Source organism: Andrena cerasifolii, chromosome 9 (genome assembly GCF_050908995.1).
Source record: "Andrena cerasifolii isolate SP2316 chromosome 9, iyAndCera1_principal, whole genome shotgun sequence".
Lineage (NCBI taxonomy): Eukaryota > Metazoa > Arthropoda > Insecta > Hymenoptera > Andrenidae > Andrena > Andrena cerasifolii.
The window spans coordinates 15,854,429-15,877,784 of NC_135126.1; the positions used below are offsets into that span (position 1 = coordinate 15,854,429).

General features: G+C 43.3%; 5 protein-coding genes across 9 annotated transcripts in view; 2 read left to right on the forward strand and 3 right to left on the reverse strand.

Moving 5' to 3' along the window:
• The window catches only part of Mat89ba (nucleolar protein 6 Mat89Ba), a 43,419-nt gene extending 21,229 nt beyond the window's left edge, over positions 1-22,190 (reverse strand). Inside the window, exon 1 of the mRNA XM_076819442.1 lies at positions 22,180-22,190. Coding sequence (XP_076675557.1) covers positions 22,180-22,189 — 10 coding nt within the window. The 5' untranslated portion in view covers position 22,190. The remainder of the gene's footprint in view (positions 1-22,179) is intronic.
• On the forward strand, positions 2,868-3,700 carry Tsr (Cofilin/actin-depolymerizing factor homolog tsr). The gene is made up of 3 exons (XM_076819481.1): positions 2,868-2,891; positions 2,950-3,192; positions 3,285-3,700. The coding sequence occupies exons 1-3, from the start codon at positions 2,883-2,885 to the stop codon at positions 3,483-3,485; spliced, it is 453 nt and encodes a 150-aa protein (XP_076675596.1). The 5' UTR covers positions 2,868-2,882; the 3' UTR covers positions 3,486-3,700.
• Positions 4,881-11,334, forward strand: LOC143372851 (uncharacterized). 4 transcript variants are annotated; one of them, XM_076819451.1, is made up of 11 exons: positions 4,881-5,203; positions 5,293-5,466; positions 5,719-5,951; positions 6,024-6,311; positions 6,382-6,542; positions 6,617-6,752; positions 6,820-7,123; positions 7,193-7,352; positions 7,431-8,293; positions 8,360-8,444; positions 8,702-9,362. In XM_076819451.1, exons 3-11 carry the CDS (start codon positions 5,727-5,729, stop codon positions 8,739-8,741), a joined length of 2,262 nt encoding a protein of 753 aa, XP_076675566.1. In that variant the 5' UTR covers positions 4,881-5,203; positions 5,293-5,466; positions 5,719-5,726; the 3' UTR covers positions 8,742-9,362. The 4 variants fall into 4 exon arrangements, with proteins under 4 accessions (XP_076675566.1, XP_076675568.1, XP_076675569.1 ...); XM_076819453.1 differs by lacking the exon at positions 8,702-9,362 and adding an exon at positions 11,313-11,334 and having other exon boundaries at positions 4,881-5,466; XM_076819454.1 differs by lacking the exon at positions 8,702-9,362 and adding an exon at positions 11,313-11,334 and having other exon boundaries at positions 4,882-5,466; positions 7,431-8,287.
• Atpsyno (ATP synthase subunit O, mitochondrial) lies at positions 9,569-10,800 on the reverse strand. The gene is made up of 4 exons (XM_076819476.1): positions 10,664-10,800; positions 10,417-10,461; positions 10,219-10,329; positions 9,569-10,128 (listed from the first exon to the last, which is right to left on the reverse strand). Exons 1-4 carry the CDS (start codon positions 10,694-10,696, stop codon positions 9,682-9,684), a joined length of 636 nt encoding a protein of 211 aa, XP_076675591.1. The 5' UTR covers positions 10,697-10,800; the 3' UTR covers positions 9,569-9,681.
• Dcma (decima) lies at positions 11,117-21,839 on the reverse strand. 2 transcript variants are annotated; one of them, XM_076819475.1, is made up of 6 exons: positions 21,143-21,839; positions 20,774-21,026; positions 20,366-20,532; positions 16,867-17,003; positions 16,154-16,330; positions 11,117-13,641 (listed from the first exon to the last, which is right to left on the reverse strand). In XM_076819475.1, the coding sequence occupies exons 2-6, from the start codon at positions 20,825-20,827 to the stop codon at positions 13,478-13,480; spliced, it is 699 nt and encodes a 232-aa protein (XP_076675590.1). In that variant the 5' UTR covers positions 20,828-21,026; positions 21,143-21,839; the 3' UTR covers positions 11,117-13,477. The 2 variants fall into 2 exon arrangements, with proteins under 2 accessions (XP_076675590.1, XP_076675589.1); XM_076819474.1 differs by having other exon boundaries at positions 20,774-21,839.
• Positions 22,191-23,356: the final 1,166 nt, after the last annotated feature.

Sequence of the window (23,356 nt, forward strand, 5' to 3'; positions counted from 1 at the left end):
CTTTTTAGTTAAGGAATTCTGCAATTGTGTGCCCTGGGTACAAGCGTGAAATAAACTCGTGTATGTTCGAAGAGTACGTAAATTCTTATGGTTTATTTGAAGATAAATCTATTGCGCTGCGGAGCAGTTTCCTTCTGCCATTTTCGTTTATCAGTGTTATCTATTGGCTGCAATTATCTCCAAGCTGGGGACGTTGTTATTTTATAGATCGTTAATTGCTCGAAATTATCGATGCTCTTTAAATCGAATCGCGTGAGCAAAGGATTTCCCTCGAAAGTATTTATTGGGCGATCGGTGAATCGCAGCGATTCATTGTACACGTCACGCATCTATCGAAATTCCAGAAGGATTAATTAAGCATAGTCGCATTCCGTTTCCGGCAAATTGGCGACATAGACTTAACCACGTGAAACTGGCGCAAGCAGTAACTACGGTTCTTTGGATAAAGTTTGAATATTTATGCTAGTTACCGATACAGATGCTGTATCCTTGGTAATGAAGTGCTCGGTTTCCTTACGAAACTAACCCTCCCTCCCCGCCTCTTTCTCTCTCTCTCTCTCTTTTTCTTACTATAGCCTCGAGGATGACAGTGAACTACAAGAGGAGTTCTGGTAGAGAGGGAAAAATTCAATGAGCCCGTAAGGAGGTCGGTTCTTGCAGGCCAGTGACTCTCAAAGTTCACTGACGCCTCCGTAAACGTGGTGAATAAGCTGATTATCCTCGACATTGCGACGGTCAATATCATTCGTTCTTTCTAATTCGCACTGTCGCGCATATTTCTCTACTCTACGTTACCCGTTAAAAAAGAAACAGCGTCCCAACTGTTCCGCAGGATTACGCACATTGCCTCCGTATAATATTCCTTTTCCAGTAATTTTAGAAAATAAAGTTAGCACAATTAAGAGGTACTCGTCAGGAAGTTATAAAATCTGATATTTCACACGCTGCGTTTATCTACAACCGGTAGACGGATTCCTATAATTATGATTATTTTTCGAAAGGTATTTCCATGGTTGCGAGGCAAAGGTCGTACGCGGTCCGTCGCTCTCTTTTTATTAACCGACCAGGCGATTGCGCGTAAAGCCATACATGTAAACGACCAGTTTACTTGCCAGTCAAACGACCGACCATGTCGCTCCTCGTCGGTGAATCATCTTCCGTTTGACCTTGTGCCACACACAAGAGACGTTTACAACAACGCCCTAGAGGGAGCCAAGTCTGGCCCTAACCGGCATCCCCCGTCGTGCCAGAATATCGACCGAGGAATTGCATCCTCCATCCACACTGGCTATCCTCCAACCACGTTACACTTTTCGCCCGGACCCTTTTGCACCCCGATCGACCCTTACACGTTCATTATGCTCGAGTGTAGACAAAGCTCCGACCGTTTGCTCAAACACATTCACAATGAAACACGATTACCAACCGGTAGAAACGTTTCCTCCGTTGTCATTTCTTTCGGCCGAAATTTTAATTTATAGATACTCGACTCAACGATCACCTAACACGCTTAATTATTGTAATTCCATATTTCTATTTGAATTTAGAAGAGGAGCCGCGCACCCTCCTAGGTCCCCTCGACTACCCTACATAGGTAAAATCGGGTATTTCAATGAATGACAGAATTTAGAGCGTTCGGAGGCGCGTGTGCTGGCAAACGGTCCGCTTTAAACTTTAAATATCGAATTACGTTTTATACGACTAATTTTAGCGGTTTTGCAGTTTCTTGTTTATACCCTCGCACCGCTATCTTTCCCGCGACGTCGCTGCGTGCGTTCATCGGTATGCAGAGGGGCTTTTATTGGTATCCGAATAGAGAATAGACTTTCTATCCGAAAGCGTTGATCCTAGACGAAAGCTGTTTCAAAAATAACTACTATCCCACTTGGAACTTTTCACTCCGTGCGTGCCGTGTCGTGCATCTGTAGCATTACCCCTCCCTTTCAGACTGTCTTCCTTCCTCTTTGGCGTGCGCGCACGCGTCCTCACCCTCCCTCCCCGCAGAATAATCGCGCGGCGCGTCGTGGTGTCATGGTCGTATTTCACAAATTTCCACAGAGTGGAAGAAACGCACGCCGGCAAACGGGAGATTCCTTTTTCGTGTACCGTACGGCACGTGCCCGCGGGGGTAAGGGGATAACTTTAGAAATGGACGTCGGGGATCTCTTTTAGCGTCGGATACGTGCGTGGGAAGACTTTATTTCGGTACGCGTCCCCCACGATTGCCCGCGAAATAAGCTTAAACGGTCAGACTAACACGCCGCGTAATACCGATAGCGGCCGATATTAGCAGGGCCCTCCTTCCTCGCCTCCTCCCCCCTTTTCATCGGTCAACAACTATTTTATCGCAATGCAGAAAGATGACCGACGCTCGATAATCTTCCCCCGCGCGGCGGTGGAACGAAGGATCGGTGGATCGATGGTGGTATTGGGCGGGGGCGGGGGCGGGAAGGGTACGAGCTGAATACCGATACCTTGTAATCTTTGAAAAGCTGTAAATGCTACTTACCCGTTACTAATGAACGCATCTAGCGAATTAATTTATTTAATTAACTTTAATTGCGTTTATTCTGATTAATTTTGTGGTTTTTCGCCACCAAGTTTAATAACATTAAAGCAGCGTGTTAGAATTAATGCGATAGAGATTAGAGATACGCCTTCTATGAATCGTGCTGAGTTGTGAGTCTCTTGTCACCGATATCGGTTTCAACAGGTGCGATTAAGTTTTATAAACAAAATTTTTATCCAATCGTTATGCAACATTGTGACTCAGTATCAGGCTTGATTTATCTTTATGGTATCGGCAAGGATCGCTTGTCACTTGAAATCTTCTATTACTTCTGAGCCCACTAGAAGTGAATTCCATGTTGTACATATAATAAATGTTTGCTGTATAACCAAAGTTAATAAAATTTTATTAATAACCGTCGTCCGGTTCTGTTTGTTTAGGCATCTGGAGTAACAGTGGCCGACGTTTGTAAGACGACGTACGAGGAGATTAAAAAAGACAAAAAACATCGATATGTAATCTTCTACATTAAGGACGAGAAGCAAATCGACGTTGAAGTGATCGGACCTCGCGACGCGGCTTACGACAACTTCCTCGAAGATTTGCAGAAAGGCGGTACCGGGGAGTGTCGCTATGGCCTCTACGATTTCGAGTACACTCATCAGTGTCAGGGTACTTCTGAGGTAACGCATCCACTATTTTCGATACAGCGTTATGTAAAGATCGTATTTCTACCGCTGGCATGGATATTCACACAGTGCTCGTTATGTTCCAGGCTTCCAAGAAACAGAAATTGTTCTTGATGTCGTGGTGTCCTGACACGGCCAAAGTCAAGAAGAAGATGTTGTACTCGAGTTCTTTCGACGCTTTGAAAAAGTCTTTGGTCGGCGTGCAAAAGTACATACAGGCAACAGACCTATCAGAGGCTTCCGAGGAAGCTGTTGAAGAGAAGCTCCGAGCCACCGACAGGAATTAGGAGTATTTCAGCGAATCCAAAATTTATTAATATTAATGAGAAAAAATTAAGTGAAAAACAATACGCAAATTCCCTTCCCCAGAATAATGCTCTATACCGTCGTCGCATCGAAGGTTCACGTTTTTACACATTTTTTCACTTTTAAACGGAAACGATTTACCAAGTATTTGCGCTACATGTATTAGTCATTGGGGAGCGTAAACATTAGCAGAAAAGCGTAAAAGATGCAAAAAAATATATAAAGAAAAAAACACTTTTCATACTGCGAACGTTGTGTGAATCTGTCTGATATAATATTAATATTATACTATTATTATAATTATAAGATACTTGTAAAAGAATAACAGTTTACAACCAGTCAGGCAGTAAGAATGGAAGCATTACACTTTTGTCATCGGCTGTATAATGTTTAAATTAAATTCATTTCATAATGATTTCACGTGCGATCCCGTTAGTAAGTCCCACATTCTCCTAATGTTGTGCGAAAGTCAATTGTTTGGGTTTTTGTTATGGAAGAAAGTTGATAGCGATATCGTTTGTACAGGTCGGTCAATTAATCGTTTTATATATCAAACAAATTTCCCTTAAATTATTCTCTACGATTCCTTACATAGAAGTTAAATGTAGCAAATTACGTTTCGAACGTCTTAATATAGAATCCACTGTTAGTACTCCGATCCCTATGGTTAAAAATCGCTATTTTTTTTGTTGATTATTGAAGTCGTGTGTATAGCATTAAAAGTAATATAAATTTGATTGTTACTGCCACGCATAATAGATACTTAAAGCAAGAAGCTAAACCTGTATTTGATGATTATGTTTTGTACGAATGCACATTATATAATTTTACGAAGTTACAAGAAAATTTTCATTTTGAAATATCAAAATATCTCCGCAGATAATATTTCGATATTATACTGGTAATGTTGCAGTTCATTACGAATATGGTAACAAAATCCGATTGTTCTTGGGCTCGGAAACAATGTTTGCCCTTTAAGTAAGTGCAACAAACTCCCGAAAGGTATAAATTAAAAGTCGCTCCTTTGTCGCTAAATTTGTTCAAATGTTTCATTTTAATCCCACCTACTTTCTTGATTTTTTTAAATTTAATTTCACAGAATAACAACAGAAAGTGCAAGTCTCGGTTTGCTGATTTTCCTAGTTCGCAGCATCCGTTGGTGACGCCACAGACCAGGTATAGGCAGTGTTAGGAGCGATGGGGCCGCAGTGAATGGAGGGGGAAAGACCTACAGGAGTGGTGGTTATGTGTGCATGAACGGCGCCTGCTTCAGCCACGTAACATTACCACCGCTCCTGTAGGTGTTTCTCCCTCCATCACTGCGGCCCCATCGCTCCTAACTCTGGGTATAGGTCCTACACCTATACCCTCGTCTGTGGTGACGGTGACGCTTTAATGGCGCTCTTTCCGCGCCTCCATTACAGCGCGCACTAAAATGTAGTTGTTTTTGTGGTATTTTCGCAATCGGAAACATTTATACGCGAACGCACAGTATTAAATAATGAATTAAACTTTATCTCCTATTATACAAATAGATAGTGGACAAAAGTTTTCGACGTTTTCATATTAAGTATACATTTCCTGAAATTTTGGATCCCGAGCAAAATATTTTCTTTTAATTCATGGAATATCAATACAGTATATTTTTGTTCCTACACTGCAATGAACCAATTTATATTACACATTCACCGTGTAAAAGGTAAACTGTAAAAATAATAAAATCTATAAAGTGCAACGACAAAATAATTGCGCCTATTCTATACATAACGTGGTTTATGGTTATCGAAGGCGTGCACATACATATATCGCGAATGCAGATTGCCGATGCCGAAGTGTCAAACGATATTGGATAAAGTATTGCAATGTTCATTCGAAGAATATTCTTTTACGCAGCCTGATGGGAAAGATGTAATTCGTTGATATTGTAACACTTTCTACGAATCGCGTTCAGTCAATAACAAGGTAATTTGATATATTTGTTTTGATGACTGTATCGTAAATAACTGTTCCGACTATTACAGTGTAGTTTGTCGCTGACAAATTGCAAACTGCGATGCAATTCGACAGAACAGGAGATCCTTAAACAATTTATTTACGAATTATTCACATATAGTACGAGTATTCTTAAGTTGCACATTAACTGTACATCGCATTTCATGTAATTTCTGAAACACAATTAACACAGAATATAGAATTTCAATATTCTGAATATAGCACTTACAATGACAACACCTATGTGCGAAGATGGTGGCCCTTTAAGAGAATGGGCTCCCCTCGCGATGCTACTGCAGCAGATACCTGCTAAAATTCAGAATGGATTGTTCACGCATAATATCAACTTTACCTGTGTCGACGCTGTGCCTGAATTTATAGCCATTGGAACTAACCATGGATTAGTGTATTGGTTTAACAGAGAGAAGCAGGATTTACAAAGGCTTAGATGCGAGGTAATTTTTAAAACAATCGTTCAATCTATTGGTCGTTTCATGTCCATACCTGATAATGCTTTATTTCCTCAGAATGTTAATTCAAAAATCACGTGCATTCAAGTGATATCGACTGTGGATTATATGGTTGCTGCTGGTAACGAACATGGTGTTGTAACTGTTTTTCAAATACCCAAGAATCCACCAGATTCTTTACCAGATAGCTTGAAACCGAAACAGAAGAAACAGGTAGAAAGATACAGTATTAGTGGATTGCATAACAGCGCCGTAACAACAGTCGAGTGGTCTAAAAATGGTATGAAATTATTTAGCGGGGACCAGGATGGTTTAGTAGTACTGACTGAAATTGATTTCTACATGGTATGTAATAGAGAATGAACGTAGTCCTTTACAAGTTTTCATAAAAACTTCTATGGCAATCTTTCAATAGCACTTGTCAAAGTCGTCGGAATTGCTAAACGAGAAGTATGCTGTGGTGCAGCTTAGTTATCAGCAAGGATCATTGTTGGTTTCGACAATATTGCGTACAATACTAGTAAATAGGAACGAGAACGGAAAAGTGACACAAGTTGGTCAGAAAGAACGTAAAATGTTAGTATTGAATTTTTAAGGAATAATTTGCTATGGTCGAATCGAAGCATTCACCTAACGATTAAACATTTCAGATTGGGAAAGCTGGGAGCTGTATTCGGTTCGCGGCAAAACTGTGGACAAGATTTAGTAATCTATGCTAGTAGGCCTGGGCTACGTTTATGGCAAGCTGATAAAATTGGAACTGTGTTGAAAACACTTATCTTTAAGGTTTGTGTGAAAGCGTATTATTTTAAATTCATTTTCATCAGTTTTCACCATTAAATGTATTATTCAGGATGCTATCCGATCCGGTCATACAGAAGTTGAACTTCTAAATCCGGCACCAGAGAGTTCTAAGAAAAATCGAGGGGAGCCCACGTTTGGTGTTATTTTACCGTTCTGTGATGATTTACTAGTAACATACAGCGACGATATTATATATGTAGTAAATCCTCAAACTATTGCTATAACGTCTATTATAACAGACTTACGCCGCGTTACTGATGTTGCTTGCACTAAAGATGAAATATTTGTTTTGGAAGGAGAGAGGAACATCATACGTATCGCGTATTATCCCGAAACTGATATGTTCTTGCCAGGTAGATATTATCTCTGTAAATGTTTTCCTGTATCTTCTCTCCAAGTTTTAACAATGATTAAACTTTTAGAAATAAACAATACACCGGATCCACTATCATCGTTTGCTGAAATCAGCAAACCTGTTACCAATGGTATACTAGAATTAACTTCCAAACTGAAAGAAAGCGCGATAGTGCCAGCTATGTCTTTTCACAAAATTAACCCAACTAACATCATTCAATCTGTAGGGTAAGGTGTAAAAATGAAAATGTTTCATTTTTTATCAGCATGTACACAGCCCATTCTAAATTAAATATTACTTTTCAGCATTGTGCCAATTGTCACAGCTGACGCCGACGCAACTTCAATTGTGCATGCCGAAGAAGCTGTGGAAATACCATCTGCAACGACAATAAACCTAAATACTTCGTTAACAGTGGATACTAGCAGGGCAATGGAACAGAATGATGCCTGTAAAACAAACGGTATCGACCAAAACGAAAAATACAACGAAAGGAGACAAATATTCCAAAAAATTGGTCAACAAGAATTCGAAGACGTTGTCTTCACTCCAGAAAGGAAGATTAAAAAGTCGCGTAATAGAGTAACAAATGGGAATGAGAATTGTTCGTCGGTACCTGATGTCGATGACTTGCCTGCCCTGAACAAGGATCAGATCAACGCGAATGATGCAAAAACGACCCATTCATCTTTACTAACATTAAGTATCGATGACGATTTCATATTGAAGACTGATAGGAATCTGGAATCAATTCAACGCGATGTTGAAAACAAAGAAAAGCTTTTAGCTGACGTGTTGGACTTCGATTTATCGAAGTACATGACAAGCAGTCAAATTACTGCTACTAATTCCAACGTGTCTCAGTGTATCGACACAATTACGTACATTAGTTGTAAGACACATTCCAATGATACCTCGAGAGAAGAAAAAGATGATAGTCAGGAGGAATACAACGAGCATAGTGATCATACGGAAACTGAGTCCGGGGATGATGATGTTAGTTACCGAACGGAGTTGAAAAAGTTGGAAGATTTAGGTGAATGCAGAAAGAAGATTCTACGAGATAAATTAAACTACCCTTCGTTGGAGAGTAATTATGCAGATGCGAGGATGCCATACACAGCAGATATGGATAGGCATGAATTAGAAGTCCAATTTCATAGTAAGTGTAAGTTAATCGGCGTGTCTAATTATTCGTATACGTTTGGACTTATATAATTGTTGGCGGTTTCAGTTTTATCAAAAGAATCTATAATGCCACCCACGATTGAGGAGGAAGATTGGGTCCTAGTGGAAAATAACATACCTTCAGTTGAAATGTAAGATCATATTGAAAAAGCAAACTATTTCGTGTATGAGTTACTTCAATTTTAATTAATAGCTTATAGGTAGTAAGTTCTATAAAGATGTGCCTTCACTTTCTTTGCACATCTGGGTAATAACGAGTATAGTTTACTTCGCGATTGGAGCAAAGTGCTTTTGTGTGTGCATTTTTATACACGAAACGAAAATTTTGTTTATACAACATACCTTCTAGTCAAATTTTAATGTAACGATTAAACTTTTCGTATTACAGTAAAGAGCCGCTATGGGCTCAACTCAACTGTTTCCGTTAAGCGCTCGTCGCTATCCTCACCACTTCTTGGAGCTATTCGCTCGAGAGCGAGCGAGAAAGGACGATAGAGTCGTTCTGCCTGCTCCGAAAGAGGGAAAGTATGATACTCTGCCTTGCTTCATCTGTCTCTCTCTCTCTCTCTCTTTCTCTCTCGCGGCTCGGAATCGTCGACGCTAATCGTTAAGCGTTCGCCGCGAGCCCATAGCGACAGTTTACTGTATTCCGATTGTAATCGAGAAGAAAGTTACAAAATGTTCACTGAGTACTACTTGTTAGTATGGACATGCATAATATTCTTTCGTAATTATTAATTGCAAAGTCAATTTTTATTTAGATCATATATCATGTGGTATCATTGTCCTTTTTTGTAGTGTTTTAAACAGTGTAAGAGTTTTTGCAGGAAACAAATTGTGATCATGTGTTTAAATCTTTTCTTTTTTAAGATTTATTGTGGTGAAGTATTATATGTATATTGTTATACATTTTAAAACGACATATAAGTGCATTGTTTTTATGAAATCATCGTCATTCACGGCATTCCATTAAGTAGGCCATTTTTTAACAGTTGCAACGAAAGCAACAGCAATATGTATTTTGATTATAATATAAATGTTAATAGAAATCCTTGCAAAGGTGTGTTTAATTTATAACTGTAATAGCTTATACATAACGTAATTGCAAATAAACTCTCTTCTATTAATGTTAATAGAAGTTTTTGGGTAACAGAACAGTAAGATTTGGTTCTTCATTTTTATTAGACGTCCGTAGAAACAGTAAAATAAATGTATCTTACGTGTAAAAGGGATGAACAAAAAGAGAAACAACAGATTAATGAGCGTAATTGAATTTGGAATAATTTATTGTTCAATGATGTACATTGTACTCGTGAATGCCTATACGAGTACTTTATTCTTTACTGTACTGAATGTTATAAAAAGTGATCATGCTGCAGCTTTAATGACCTCGCTATACTTTTTAATTTTAGTGGCAACACTCATGTCTACGTATTTATCACCTATCGATACAATCATGCCTCCAATAAGAGAAGGATCAACCTTTGTGCTAAGTTGAATAGTTTGTCCTTTGCTTAAGAATCCTTTTAAGGCTCCTTCGAGCTTAGTCTTCATATCGGCATCGAGTGGTTTCGCACTAATTACTTCGCAAACAACCTCACCTCTACTAGCAGCCAGTAATAATTTGAACGTATTGATCACGGTGTTCAATTTCCCAAGTCGACCATTTTCTGCGAGCAGGCCCAACAGATTTGATGTTTCTTTAGACAAACTTATCTTACTGCAGATCGACTTAAGCGCTTCCACCTTCACCTTCCGTTTTGTCGATGGATCCTTCACAAATTCATTCAGCTTTTGATCTTTCTTCATAAGATCCTAATACGACAAACAAACCTCGATTTATTAAAGATGCAGTTAATTTTAAAGCATCGTAATTCATTCAATGGAAAAGGTGGAATTACATACTTGGAATTTGACAAGATCTTTCTCAACATTTTGCAGTGACTTCTGCTTTGTCGCTGCTGAGTAAAGTGCCACCGCGTATCGTCCTTCTAAACCGAAGACTTGGATCGGGGGCTATTAAAAAATATTCCATGAATCGGAGAACATGGTTTTACTTCGAGTTATATAATTTTGTATTAAATATATATTCAAAAGACGCACCTTGACCATTTGTTGCACAGCAGAGCTGGAGGAGAATGATCGCACCTAGAAAAAGGAACGAGCACTATTACTTTCATGCAATACTCTGTATACCGAGGCGCGAATGTTTTCATTCTATCAATTCAGCAAGTAGGTTGTCACACGATTAAACTCTATCATTAACGAATCAATTCTACTAAGTTAGGCAACGTAATATAACTCGTTGGAAGTAGAAGACTGTAATAAATGGCCAGGCGGAATTACTTACAATTATTCTACTAACAGACATCGTTACAGGCATTCAACGATGCTTAATCCAAAACCAAGAACGACAAATGTGGCTCTATACGTCCACCATTATATAACCTGAGCTGTTCGTATATATGTAGTAGTAGTGAACGCACACCAGCTCGTGCTTTCGATTTTAAAAGCGACATCTCTAGAGGGAGCTGCATGCTTCGAGTATAATTTAGTGCAGGTGGTTTGACCTGCTGGATCGTGTTAAGTGAAATATTGTTTATATTCGGTGCGTTTTAGTTTCACAGCGTTGCAGGTAATTGTATAGAATATTGAAGCTTTAATTTACTTCGCTAGCAGAAGGAAAGGAATCACACAGTTTCCTGCGCTGTATGAAAGGTAACGGAATTAGGAGAATTTCGATTCTTGTCGTAGACTGTGTAATTTGGCGGTTTTAGATTTGTCTTTTGAAATCAAACACGAATATTTAGATTCATTATCCATTTATTATTTTCCAAATATAATATAATATACAATAATATTTTCCGTCGATAGAGAATTCAGGTGGAGCAATCGTAGTTTCTTTGCACCGCCAAATAAAAGAAACGTGCGGGGTTTGATTAGTTAGGCGAGATCCTTACAAGTAGACACATCGGTAACATAGATGTCTTTCTGTGCAGTGTGTGATGGAGTGTTGCAGCCAAACCGAGGCAGATTTTCCAATTAAATCGACAATTGGTATGCGTTACCTATTTTCGTACGTCCTTGCTCAGGTTCCTATTCAATTTGCGGTTCCGAAATCCAATATAACGCATTCGGCGAATCGCTGGAATTTTGTGTTGAGGGGACCGTGGATGCATGTGTATAACAGCTAGTAAAACTGAACTCGATTACTCGCGTTGCACGCGGCATTTAAACTAATTATTATTATGCATTGTCGCTGATTTTCTAATTTGCAATTTCGATATATTATAATGATTACCTACTTCAATCACCATATTTTCAAGTTCCTCGAATATTTGGCATGGAATTATGTTTCAATCGTGCGTAATCGATACGTGAATCGTGCCTTGTTAGATTTAATATGTCGTTAAAATGCAATGAATTCCAAAACAGTAGTTTTTCTTGTGTGTACTATGTCTGTGTAACGTTTAATATCGCGAACAATCGAATGGAAATAGATTATTATTTTTCACCGATATAATTGCAATACGAGTAATACATACGTTGTAATCTCCCATGAAGTGTCACAAACTGTTTTTTTTTTTAGAAATTGAGAAAATTTTGGAATAATACCCTGATACCCCACGTCTCAACTTTGTTCCCATCAGCTGACCCCACTTCACCTATCACCCACGATCTACCCATACATTTATCCAACACCCATTTGTTCCCCATTTCTACCCTTATCCTTCAATTTCTAAAAAAAAACAGTGCAACACCTAATCTGATACTTTTAACATGTATACATATAGATGTCTGTACATATATATGTATATAGATTTCGTACATATCTTTTTCTTTCTTGTAACATTCATACAGTAATATATTTATCCTTAACATAAACCGTGTATAGAATTATATCCATCGATCATTTGCTCTAAGAGTGAAGCAACCGAAGAGTCAAAATCTAAAATTTACTTCTGTAAACTATTAAAAAATGATATAGTATCTTCACAAGTAACGAAATTACGAATTCGACAGTTTATCACAAAACCACATGACTCGTGATATATGTGGTAGCTCTAAGTCTCGAACATGAGATATACGATACACGCGTAGTTGCGTCATTCTTATTGTAAACGAGCGATATGTGGCTGTACGTTGGTCCATTTACGAGAATATTGGAATCGTTAACGTTTAATTTGATTGGCATTTAGTTTACTACTTTCCGATGCAATATGTCCGCGCAATCAGTGAGAAGTTTGAGCTGGTTTGTGTTCACCTGTACCGTGTATTCTCGACATTAATTATCCACGAAATTTGAGTTTCGAAGTTACGTTTCGCCGGTTACCAGTCACGAATCAGTTACGACTATAAAGTTTACCATATGAATATACGAGTGCTCCGGTTTCGAATACAATTAGGGGAACGAATGAGGACGTTACATCTATAATTTCCATAAATATGAATATCTATTTGCGGTTCGAAACTTGGGGAACACATAATAATTTATGAAACGGCCAATCTGTTCACGGAGGTAATTGGTCGATCACCGATACGAAAGTTTAACGCGGTTGCATCGAAGTTGGATAAAATTCAACCCTGAACGATTCCGTCGTAAATTAATTCTCTTTAAATTTAAATCTTTTTTAAAAAAATATGTCCACTTTACAGAAACGCGTCTGCGTGTGTTTGTACATTATTTATAGATCCGTACTTATCAACTAAATAAATCTTGCGTCAGGTTCTTACCGATTAATCGACTAAGTACCTACTTACTTAGTTGATTTCGCGAGCTTCACGATCGCGAAACGCAGAATACGTCGACGTAGACGCTTTTTTTCTACGGTTTCTTTCGCATGCCTCCGAGCGTCGACAATAATTCTGCGGAGTTTAACGAACATTTCACTGAGAGGCAGAGATGGGCGATTTTTTTATTTAAATAAATTTCGAATAAAGCGAAAATAGAAAAATTTATTCGACGCTCAAGTTGAAACGCTCGACGAATAAAAAAAGGTAACTTTATTCGTCAGATGATCTAAAGTTAAACTAACTCTTATTTGATCCGTTATTTAAATAACTTTTTATTTAGTTAATGCCCAACTCTGCTGTCTCGCGTCGGGGGTGTCCACGAAACGAAAGTTACGTTCTTTTGACGGGCAAGTGTAGGCGTTTGATTAGTTTAAACATAGTTGGCTCTGGCCGCGCAACAGAAGAGATTCAGCGCTCCGCGAAAGTAGGACGATTGTCTGGCGGTTCTGTCGTTGCTTTGATTCCATCGATGAACTCGCCTGCCATTGATACGGGTCCCTCTATTTCCGGGGTTCTGTAGCGCCGTGTACTTCTCTGCGAACGTGCAAACAAAATCTCTCTTAGCTCCGTTCCGCTGCCAGCCTCTCACGGAGCACGGTTCACCGTCTTAATGGTTAAGTGGAAAGAGAGAAACCCGCCGCAGAATTACCGGCTTAACCGTTAAAAATCGTTGCTCAAAAAGGGGGAATAGTATTTTCCCCGTTTGTTGAATATTAGCCCGCTAAACTACGGGTAAATAGACGGCTCTCGGGCGCGTAATTAGTTAATGGAGGGTAATTTTGTTCCACGGAAGCTCGAGGGCAAACGCGCTCTTAATTGAAGGGCCGCTTTCAAGTTTCCTTGGAGACTTAAAAAAACGAATCGCATCGTGATCGATAACGACTTCTTTCGCGGAACGACGCGATACGTTTTTTCTTACAGCTCAACTGGATTCTTTTTGCGATAGGTGCTCGATAAACAGCCCTGAATCGATGCCGGGCGTTTCCCGAGACACGTCAAAGGAGCTCTCCGCCGAGGAGGGCGACTTCCATTGGAACAGCGTAAGGTAAGAAAATTTGAAATATCCTCGTTAGTAGCTTCCAACGCAATTAATGCCACCTGCATGGAAAGCAATACCGGAAACAGAAACCACAATGCCCACGCGAGTGTCTCTCATTCGATTTCGAGGGTTGCGTGGGTGCTCGATACCTCGGCGATGCTCGCTCCTTTTGCACGCTCTGTGATCCAAAAATAACGAAGGGGCAACAAAATCATGCTAATGCCCGGCTCCTTTGTTCGCCAAACCGTGGGTGGGCCAAATTCGCTAACTCCATTCTTCCATTCGGCGCGGTGAAACCCTTTTTCGGTCGCCGCGGTTTGTTTTCCCGCGTTACCACGGCAGGAATGAAATGCCGCGCGCCCTTGACCCTCGACACAGATAACATATCGCGGGTACCCGAACATGTTAATTCCATCGCGGCAAACAGAGGTATCTGGGAATGGAATCAAGCAACAGCTTAACCATGGCGATTGAGGTAACCGAACCCCAGCCGATTTATACGAAACGCGTTCGTTTAGCCTCGCTCTCCCCCCGCGTTTGTTTCGCGGACCGTGGCTCGAAATGCTTTATCGGCTCGCGGTCGAGCCACGCTCCTCCCTCCGTGCCGCCCACCCTCTCGACTTTCCCGGCAGAATTCCGGTTTCCGGGGCGAGCAGAGGGAAAACGCGAGCACACATGGGTTCTCGCGTTTTCATCCGTCCATGACCCCGATCTCTAACGTTAAATAATGGCCCGGCGTTTTCCCGTCGCGCACCTATGCCGCTATCGCCGCGCGCGTTAAATCGTGCGTCAAAGCGGAACGACACGGCTTTCCACGAATTTTAAAACTTTCCTCAGTGCTCCTGCTTCTCAGCTTTTTTTTCCCTGCCGACCACTCGGCGAGTCAACCGAGCGTCCCCTTTTCCCTCGCGTCTCGTTCGCGCCGTTTTGAAAATTCCGGCGAGAAGCACCTTGTTTTCTTATTTCCCTTTTGCAGCCCCGCGGCCTCTCTCGAGCGTGAATTTCGCGCCCCAGGAACGATGCTGGAGGAAGTTCCGCTCAACCTTGACCCGGTACCTCTTCAATGTCGAAGCCTGTTCCGCTCCACCCTCTCTCTCCCTCTCCACATCTAAGTTCCGAATTTATCGCTCGCGCGATCGAAGCTCACGACGCCCCGTGATTTCCGCGATGTTCTATTTTTTTCGGCCCGCGGGGCAAGCAGCACGGTGGTGCTTTCATCGTTATATCGACGAACAATTAAGGTGGACGTGTAGCATCCGGCCGGGAATTGCCACGGATGAACTCTATAGCGAAGCTTTAGTCTGTCGGAAGGTAATACGTTTGCTCCGTGGAATGAATGGGAGCAAGACAATGCTCGCCAGAGGCGAACGGAGAACGCGCTCTCCTTTGAAATCCAGACCTTGGCCTCTGGAGTAACCCGATTAGAGATGGGTGAATAGGGGGCAGGCGCCGGAAGAGGAATAGGGTGGCGAAGGAACAGGGATGTCGAGGGAGAATGAGATATTAGGGTATAAATAGATCGATGCCTTCGCGGGCACGCGTAATCGAATTAACGGCGCCTAAGGGTTGCGAAATGCACCCTTCGCGTCTCATACACCTTCTATCTGGAAAACTTTTGGCGTAGAATCGTGCAGAAGTAGGTGGTCAGACATTGGGGGCGTATTCTACTCGCAAAGCTCAAAGATAAGAAGGATCATCCTTTCTCGGAATAACCTCTGGCGTAACTTGAGAAGGGAGCACTTCAAGGTCCGTGTTTGTATGCATCGACTTTCGTCTGCAGGGCTTTCTCAATTTCACCAGCTAGTTTCGAATCGCCCTGTATTCGCGCTTTGATAACCAACGATGTCCGTAACACCATCCCTCGAAACGAGCGGGTGGATAAATTCGATCAACCGGGCGAGAATAGAGGATCGGGGGATACAAGAGGCGTTCTCGGCGTGGTGAAATAAAATTCCGCGGAAATAAGGGACGATGGGCGTGAACGGCGAGGGAGAAATACGACATTACCTATATCGCCGTCGGACTGGGGCATAAACTCCTGCAGTTCGGCTATCAGATGGCGAATTTCCTCGGAGTCTTTTCTGATGCTGCACAGCTCTTCCTCGTAGAAGTCCGGCCGGATTTGCTTGCACAGAAGGATCTGCGACATCACGTTGCCGATGTTCGACGGACCTGGCCGAGAGTCTGGAACCCATTAATAAATACGTCGGTTTAGTTCTCGCTGCGCATTGTTGGAATTAAAAGTGGATGACTCGGGAAATGCATCCACTCGATAGAACTTCTCGAAACTTTCTATTATCCTTCCGTGCGAAAAATAACAAAAGAAAATTGTAACATGAACGTGGAAGGATAGTTGGCTCAGCTCGTTTTTCTTTGGCTCTTCAACCAGTAAAAGTATTGTATAGTAATATGTAATATTAAATAAATAAATAAATAAATAAATAAATATGCTTGAATTAAAGTAGCTTTCTAGACAAACTCGATAGGAGTCTTTTCTTTTTAACAAAGTCCTGTAATCATAGAGCTAGAAAACTCGACCCAATGTTGCCAGAGGATGGAGCTCGCCATCCGGTTCTCGGGAACTACTTAGGTGCAATAGGACGCGGTGTTACATTCATGAACGGTGGCCCGGGCCTCATTGTCAATTTATTTAAACGTCTCATCGTAACCCTGACCCGACATGCTTCTGCTAGTGAAACAGGGGCAGCTGTCGTACTTACTGTAATAATCCGCCATATCCATGGGCACGATACGGATGAGGTTCCTGCTTTTGCACAGCTCGCGTAAGAATAGCTGAACCACGTAGAACAGCAGCATCAGATTCGGACAGTCCACGGGGATCCCGATGTCAGTGGTCCTGAAAGCATATTATTCGGCTGACATATATTATTTTCGCTGCGGTAAAAAAACAAAAGTTTCCTCGTTAAGGATTCTCCCCGTTGCGGAACTACCCAATCTTCTCTCCCCTTCCTCGCAATTATTACTCTACTCTTTTGTCCTGTTTCGTGCTGATTGTGATTCGTTCCGTGACCAGCAACTTGACGAACTTCCGTTCATCCAGTTAATTACTCGAAAAATGCGGTTATTAGCATCTACGGGAAATCGAAGTAATCGCCGCGGGCCCAATTAGAGCCGCCCTCCTCGATCCGCGTACCATTTTTTTAAATTCCTCCGGTCCAACCAGAAACACGAATGGGGGCTGCGAATTTCAACTGAAAAGTATGCGAGGAATAATATGGAGTACTCTGACCAATTCCAGTCCGTGAAGTACATTCGTTCTACGTAGAAATCAGAGACTAAAAATAACAAATCAATTTATATCCCATTGGTTTAGTCTAGACTCTATAGTTTACGATGCACTTGCAGATAACGCTGACGCACTTCGCCAGCGTATCGAGGTTTTCCAGGGAACCGGACTCGAACTCAAAACTTTAGTAGGCAATAGAGAATCAATTGAGAAGAAGTTTGGAGGAGCTGAATGCGGTCACTTTCGGTATCTTCTCCCATCTGTAACCCGGAAACAAGGTCTCGCTATACAAACGTCCACCCGAGCCTTTTTTATGAGTTTGCTATGGTAAACATCCCCGGAATCGGGCTCACATAATACGCAACCCTCTGTGTCTACCCCGTGCGTCTTCAATTCCCGCGCCTGCTGGCGCGCCTGAATATTTCACGCTGTTCCTTGTAAAGACGGGGTGAAATCAAAGGATTTCATTGGTAACGAGGTCGAAGGTTCGCGGTGCGCGGCTCTTTCTTTCTCGCGAGGGCGGAAAATCGCGGATTTAACGAGCAGTGTGGAGGTTCGCTAAAGACACGGCTCGAAGCTTTCTCTTAACCATTCCCCAGCATAGCAAATCGCACGACGGCGGGGTGAAAACAACAATACTACAAGTATCTTTAGAAAAGCGGGTCGCGTGACAGAAACTTTCATTTCTCCTCTAGTTGCACCTCCGAGGTCCACAGCTTCACAGAACGAAAGACGGTCCCCACGTGTCCCTGGCCCTCCAGCTGGCAGAGGGTTTTGCCCAGTTTAACGCAAGCTCGCTGACCGGGGGTGGCAGTTGGAGTCGCGGTTTGGAAACTAGCCCCTATCCGTCACTTCTCGCGCAACGAATTCGAACCCACCCACGCTCGTCCCTTACATACCTACCTACTCTGCCCTCGGTTACACCGTCGATTAGCTGGAATAAAGTCGGGAACAGGCGGTAAAAAAGTTTTGAGCTTCCGATGCGTGTTTCGGGTCGCAGGTGGCTGTGATTTATGCAAGAACCACGTAGCCGGCTGATCTAGAGCTCGTGCGGGAGCGTTTCGATGGGGAACGGTCAGCGATCGCGAGATCGAAGCGTTAATCGCGCAACGGGGTAGTTGGCGCGAAACGCGAGGCCAATTTTCATAGAAACGCGGGAAGAAAGCGAGGGTTCCGTGGCGTGTGTCGCGTGGTCGATACAAAAGTGGCGTGATTTTGTGAGATAGGTTGCACGAGGCGCGATTATTGTGCCGCGCGGTAATATTGGAAAAACTGTTGGCAAGATGAGTCAAACGAAAAATTCTCAGCGTTTCCGCGCGGTTCTCGTGATACGCCGTGGCTTTCTGTCAGCCTCCCCGCCAGCTTTCCTTATTCCACATAGAACTTGGATACTTGTTTGTCGATTTCCGAAGAAAAACCGGTCGCGTTGTTTACGACGATCGTCTACTCGATCCAGGAGGGATAAATGTTTGAACGAGGTTTAAATCGCAATTAGTGTGCGTCTGACGTTTGAGGCGTAGCAGAAATTACGCAGGAGCGTTACGTGAATCGGGAGCGTTGCTAGGGGTGGATGGGAAACGTGTGCACGCAACACGGCACTGCTCGACGTACACGTTATAATTAAGCAATTATATATATCTAATATTATGTTCAATCATTGGGCTCGAGGCCAGCCATGGTCAGGTCGAAATAATTAATTAGGAGGCCTCGAGGGAGAGTTTCCGTTTCTAGCTACAGTTTCCTTTTAATTAACCATTTCTCAAGCGATCTTCGACTCGGAGGCACCGAAAGGTCTTCCAGAGCTGCCCTCTCCAACGATCCGCTACTGGACTTTCAATTTCAACTCGTCTCTCCCGTTGCAGATCTGCGAGAAGGAGGGAGTTTACGCGGGAAGAGAGAGGGGCTCGTGGAACATTTAGATTTTCATTAGAACAGGCAACCTCCTGAAAGATAATTTTTTAATGGCCGGAGGATATGTACTTGGACCTCGCAGGCGTTCTTCTCTGGGAAACAAATCCCCGAATCCATAAGATTCTTTATTACAACCTCCAAAGCACACAACCCTCGCGATGTTTTATGTCACAATTCTTTTATCCCCCAAGACGCGCGATAAGATTGTTACGGTAATTTGCGAGAATACGAGCAATCGTGGGTCTGGCAAATCGTTTCGCCGGCTTCGCGTCATGTACGAAGGGTTGATCCTTTTTTCCGCCCCCCCCCCCCCCCCCGAGAGAATTAAATGTAATTCGGTGGGGAAGAAACGCGGCCATAATAAGCCCGATAAATCCTGCGGGCACAATAGGAGCGGACAATGCCTCGTACTTGAGGATTTCCGGCTCACGGTGGCGGATTTTCGAGTATCATCGAGGCGGGGGGAAAATACGTGGGTGATCCACGCGGCTGGAACGGAAGCTGGTCACGAACGTGTTTCACGGTCGCGGCCCGGTCGGCTTCTATCATAGCAATCTATTTACCCCGTTAATTGGAATCTCATTAGCCGGAAGCAATTCGAATTCGTTCCGCGCGACGTCTTCGTTTAACGTTCGATCAGCGTAATTGACGTAAACTGGTTAATCAATCACCACCGTTTCTCCGCCGTTTCTTACTCGCTTTAACCCTGCCAAGCTCCGACCTCCCTGATCGCTGATAAACTACAAAGTCGATACGGCAACGGTTATCCAGAGGAAAGCTCGCGCGATTTAACCCTTTGTCGGCGAGGGCTTCGCTGCTAGGACAGGGAAACTCGGAGGGATAGACGTCCTGTTTCATTCACGCGATTTTTAATCGCACCTCTGGCTGCTGTAAGCGGAGTTTCGTTCTCAAGAATACGTTACTTGGTTCACCGTATCGTTCCAGTATCGCTTCATTAGCGTGTCCGCTAGCGGTGCACTTGTGGATTAACTCACTCGGAATGCTAGATATTTTCTGACACCCACGCATAAGCTTTAAGCATACCGCTTCTTCTCACCTACCTTTGTACTTCTGGCAGTATAAGCTGAGACGTGGCTTTACACGCTTCTACGCAGTTTCGACGCAGTTTCCGGATTTTCTCGCGAAGCTCTGGGCAGTCTCGCGGTTGCCCGATGTTTATCAGTAGATCTCGGAACTGCGCCACTTGGCTGTTGATCTCTTGTATGTGCTGCGAAGTAAAGTCGACGGAGCGATTAATCCTCCGGCCCTCGTATTCATTGACGGGCGATCCCGCTCTGATATCCACATATCCGGGGATTAAACCGGCACCGAGTGCATAAATCGAGTAGTTTGTTACGTGACTGACGATCGTGGGACGATAACAGTTTATCTCGGTGATCGACTAAACGCGGAACAACAGCATCGAGGTCGCGACCGAAGACATGTTAATGAAAATGGCATTAATTTACCTGGAGGACTGCTTTCTCCGACTTCTCGCCTCTGTCATCTAGTGTCTCCGTCATTGTTTCGTTTCAGCGAGGACTGTCTGATTGCTAATTGCCACAGGGCAATTAACAATAGGGCCCGTCTGTACTTGCAAATATTGCGAGCCGTTCGGCACACGGACGCCGGAGTGCGGGCCGCTAATACCGCGTACAATCGCGACTCTACACACCGATATTAATGCACGGGCACGGGCTATTGTTTGTTTTCAATCCACAGCTAAAATAAACGCGGCGATGATTTATTAACGTTCGACGTTTGCCAGTACCTTACGAAGAAGACATCCGTCCGGCCGAGACAGATAAAATACAGCGTATCTCGGATAGAAATACAACCTTCTCGGTTCCGCCTCTTTCCGCGGGCTTCCTTAAGGCAACGCTGCTCCCGAAAACGACTGGAGGTACCAACAACATTTTACACTGACAACTGGAACCTCGCGACGATTAAACAAACGTCCTCCGTCTCCGCGTGTAGTTGCAAGCTATCGAACGACCACCATTCACGTTCACTGTGCTATCGAGATTCAATCACAGGTGCTCTGAAAACGCAAATACGGTGACTCTATTAGCTGGTACCTGGGGAACTATCGCAATCACTGATTCTCGTCCTCACTGCGGCACGGCAAGAAGATAGAAGCCGCCAGCGAATTGAACGTCCGTGGTTAAACGAGATCCCGCGTGTTTAATGCTTGTGGCGGCGGGGCCGGGGCAAAATTCGCCAATTAATTGACCGAAGGATTCGCAGGATGAACCTCGTGAGGGTGAACGTGGCGTCGCACTTCCTCCCGTTCGACGTCGTTTTCCTCGACGTTGGCTTCATCCTTCGCGATGATACGCCAGATCCGTTCAACTGCCCGCGCCAGCTCTCGGGGAAGCTGTCGTGCCACCACACGACATCCTCCGACGACTTTCCCGCCAGGACAATGTGCGCGTCGGGCTAGCACACGCGACAAACTGAAACGTGGGTTTTGCTCCGGACCTCTTTCACTGCCGCGAGTCCCTCTTAGCGCATGTCTGACTTGGTCTGTCTGTCTACTACTGTCGCGTACCTACCACCTACAATCCCCTCTCTCTAGAGAGGAAGAGCCCTATACATGGACACACACGTGTGTATCTACAGGGTGCTGATCACAATTATTCGAACGAGCGTTCCATCTCCTACAATCGTCCCCTAATTTATTATAGTAAGTTTATTCTTGAGGATTTCCTAGCGCTTCCGTGCTACAGAAACACGGAGCAGGGTGGAATCTATTCAGGACTCAAGGGTTCTTCCCCCGAGCTCACGTGTCGATCCTAGTTATTATTAAGTTGCTAGAAATATGGAATTTCGTTCAGAGTCTTATTCGGCTGATACCTCTCGATAGGAGAACAACCTTCTTTCATTTCCTTCGACTTGATGGGCAATCGAGAAACCGTAAGCCTGCATCCCACCTCGCCGTGCTATTTCTCGCGCTGGGGTACGGACCGTGCAGCGGGAGGTAATAAAAATTAATAAGCACAGTATGCGCGCGGGAGCGTATCGCGCAGGATTCTAGGCCACTTAATGCGAAACATTTGCTATGTGCATACGCCGCGTAATGTGGTTTACGGACACGGTTAATAAGACTCGCTCTCGTACTTGTCCTCCATATTAACGACGGTTCGGCACTCTCCTGTGCATGTCGACAAATGAGTTCGAAGCAACAGGGAAGGACACCGCGAGGCGAGAAAGCAACCGTAGGCCCTTTCGTAGGTGGGGAAAGGACATTCGTACCTAGTCGAGTGAAAATCGATAAAATACAATTGGATAACAGTAATTAATATTTGCTCCTCTAGTTCATCCTGCGATTCGATTGCGCGAGAGAATAAGAAGAATTTCCAGCAGGAATTGCATTTTAATGAGCAGAAATGTGAAATGCAGAATCTACCTTGTTATTTGTTAGTTAAACAACCTCGCTGCGTCGTCTCGCGAGGCAATTTTAATTTAAAACGAGTCCTGAATTGTCAAGCGAGACGCTGTTCTACGCAGAAAGTACTTGTCACGGGAATCTGTATCTCGTCACGTAGGAGCCGTTAGCTGGCATAGCAATTGCAACAATAGGGAGCATCGAAATAAATACCTTTCCAGCTACTTGCTACTCGTGACGACAGAACCCTCGGTACAAGGATACCAGGGATTTTGCTAAAAGCCTACCGTTTCACTCTGCCTAGAAACTTGAAAGTTCGCACTGATTCGTTCTCGCGACAGGCACTGTATGCAGAGCAGGGAACAAGAGCGAAGTCTCGGCCCCTTTGTCGTCGATCGCTTCTCTTTGACTGACTTGCTCGGCACTATACTACTTGCGGCATATACCTTCGTTAGCTACAGATATACGTTACGATGAAATTCTGAATGTGGAATGCCTGTCGCGGATCGACTCGTTCCATCCTCGAGTCCCTGAACCCTTGGACCGAGACGTTGGCGGCGGATTAGGCGGGACTCGCGACCTCTACCATCTCTTTCCCCATTGTCTTCCATCCAGCTTTCGCACCGGCGGAATCAAACTACTCGGGACGAGTGCCTCGGGTACT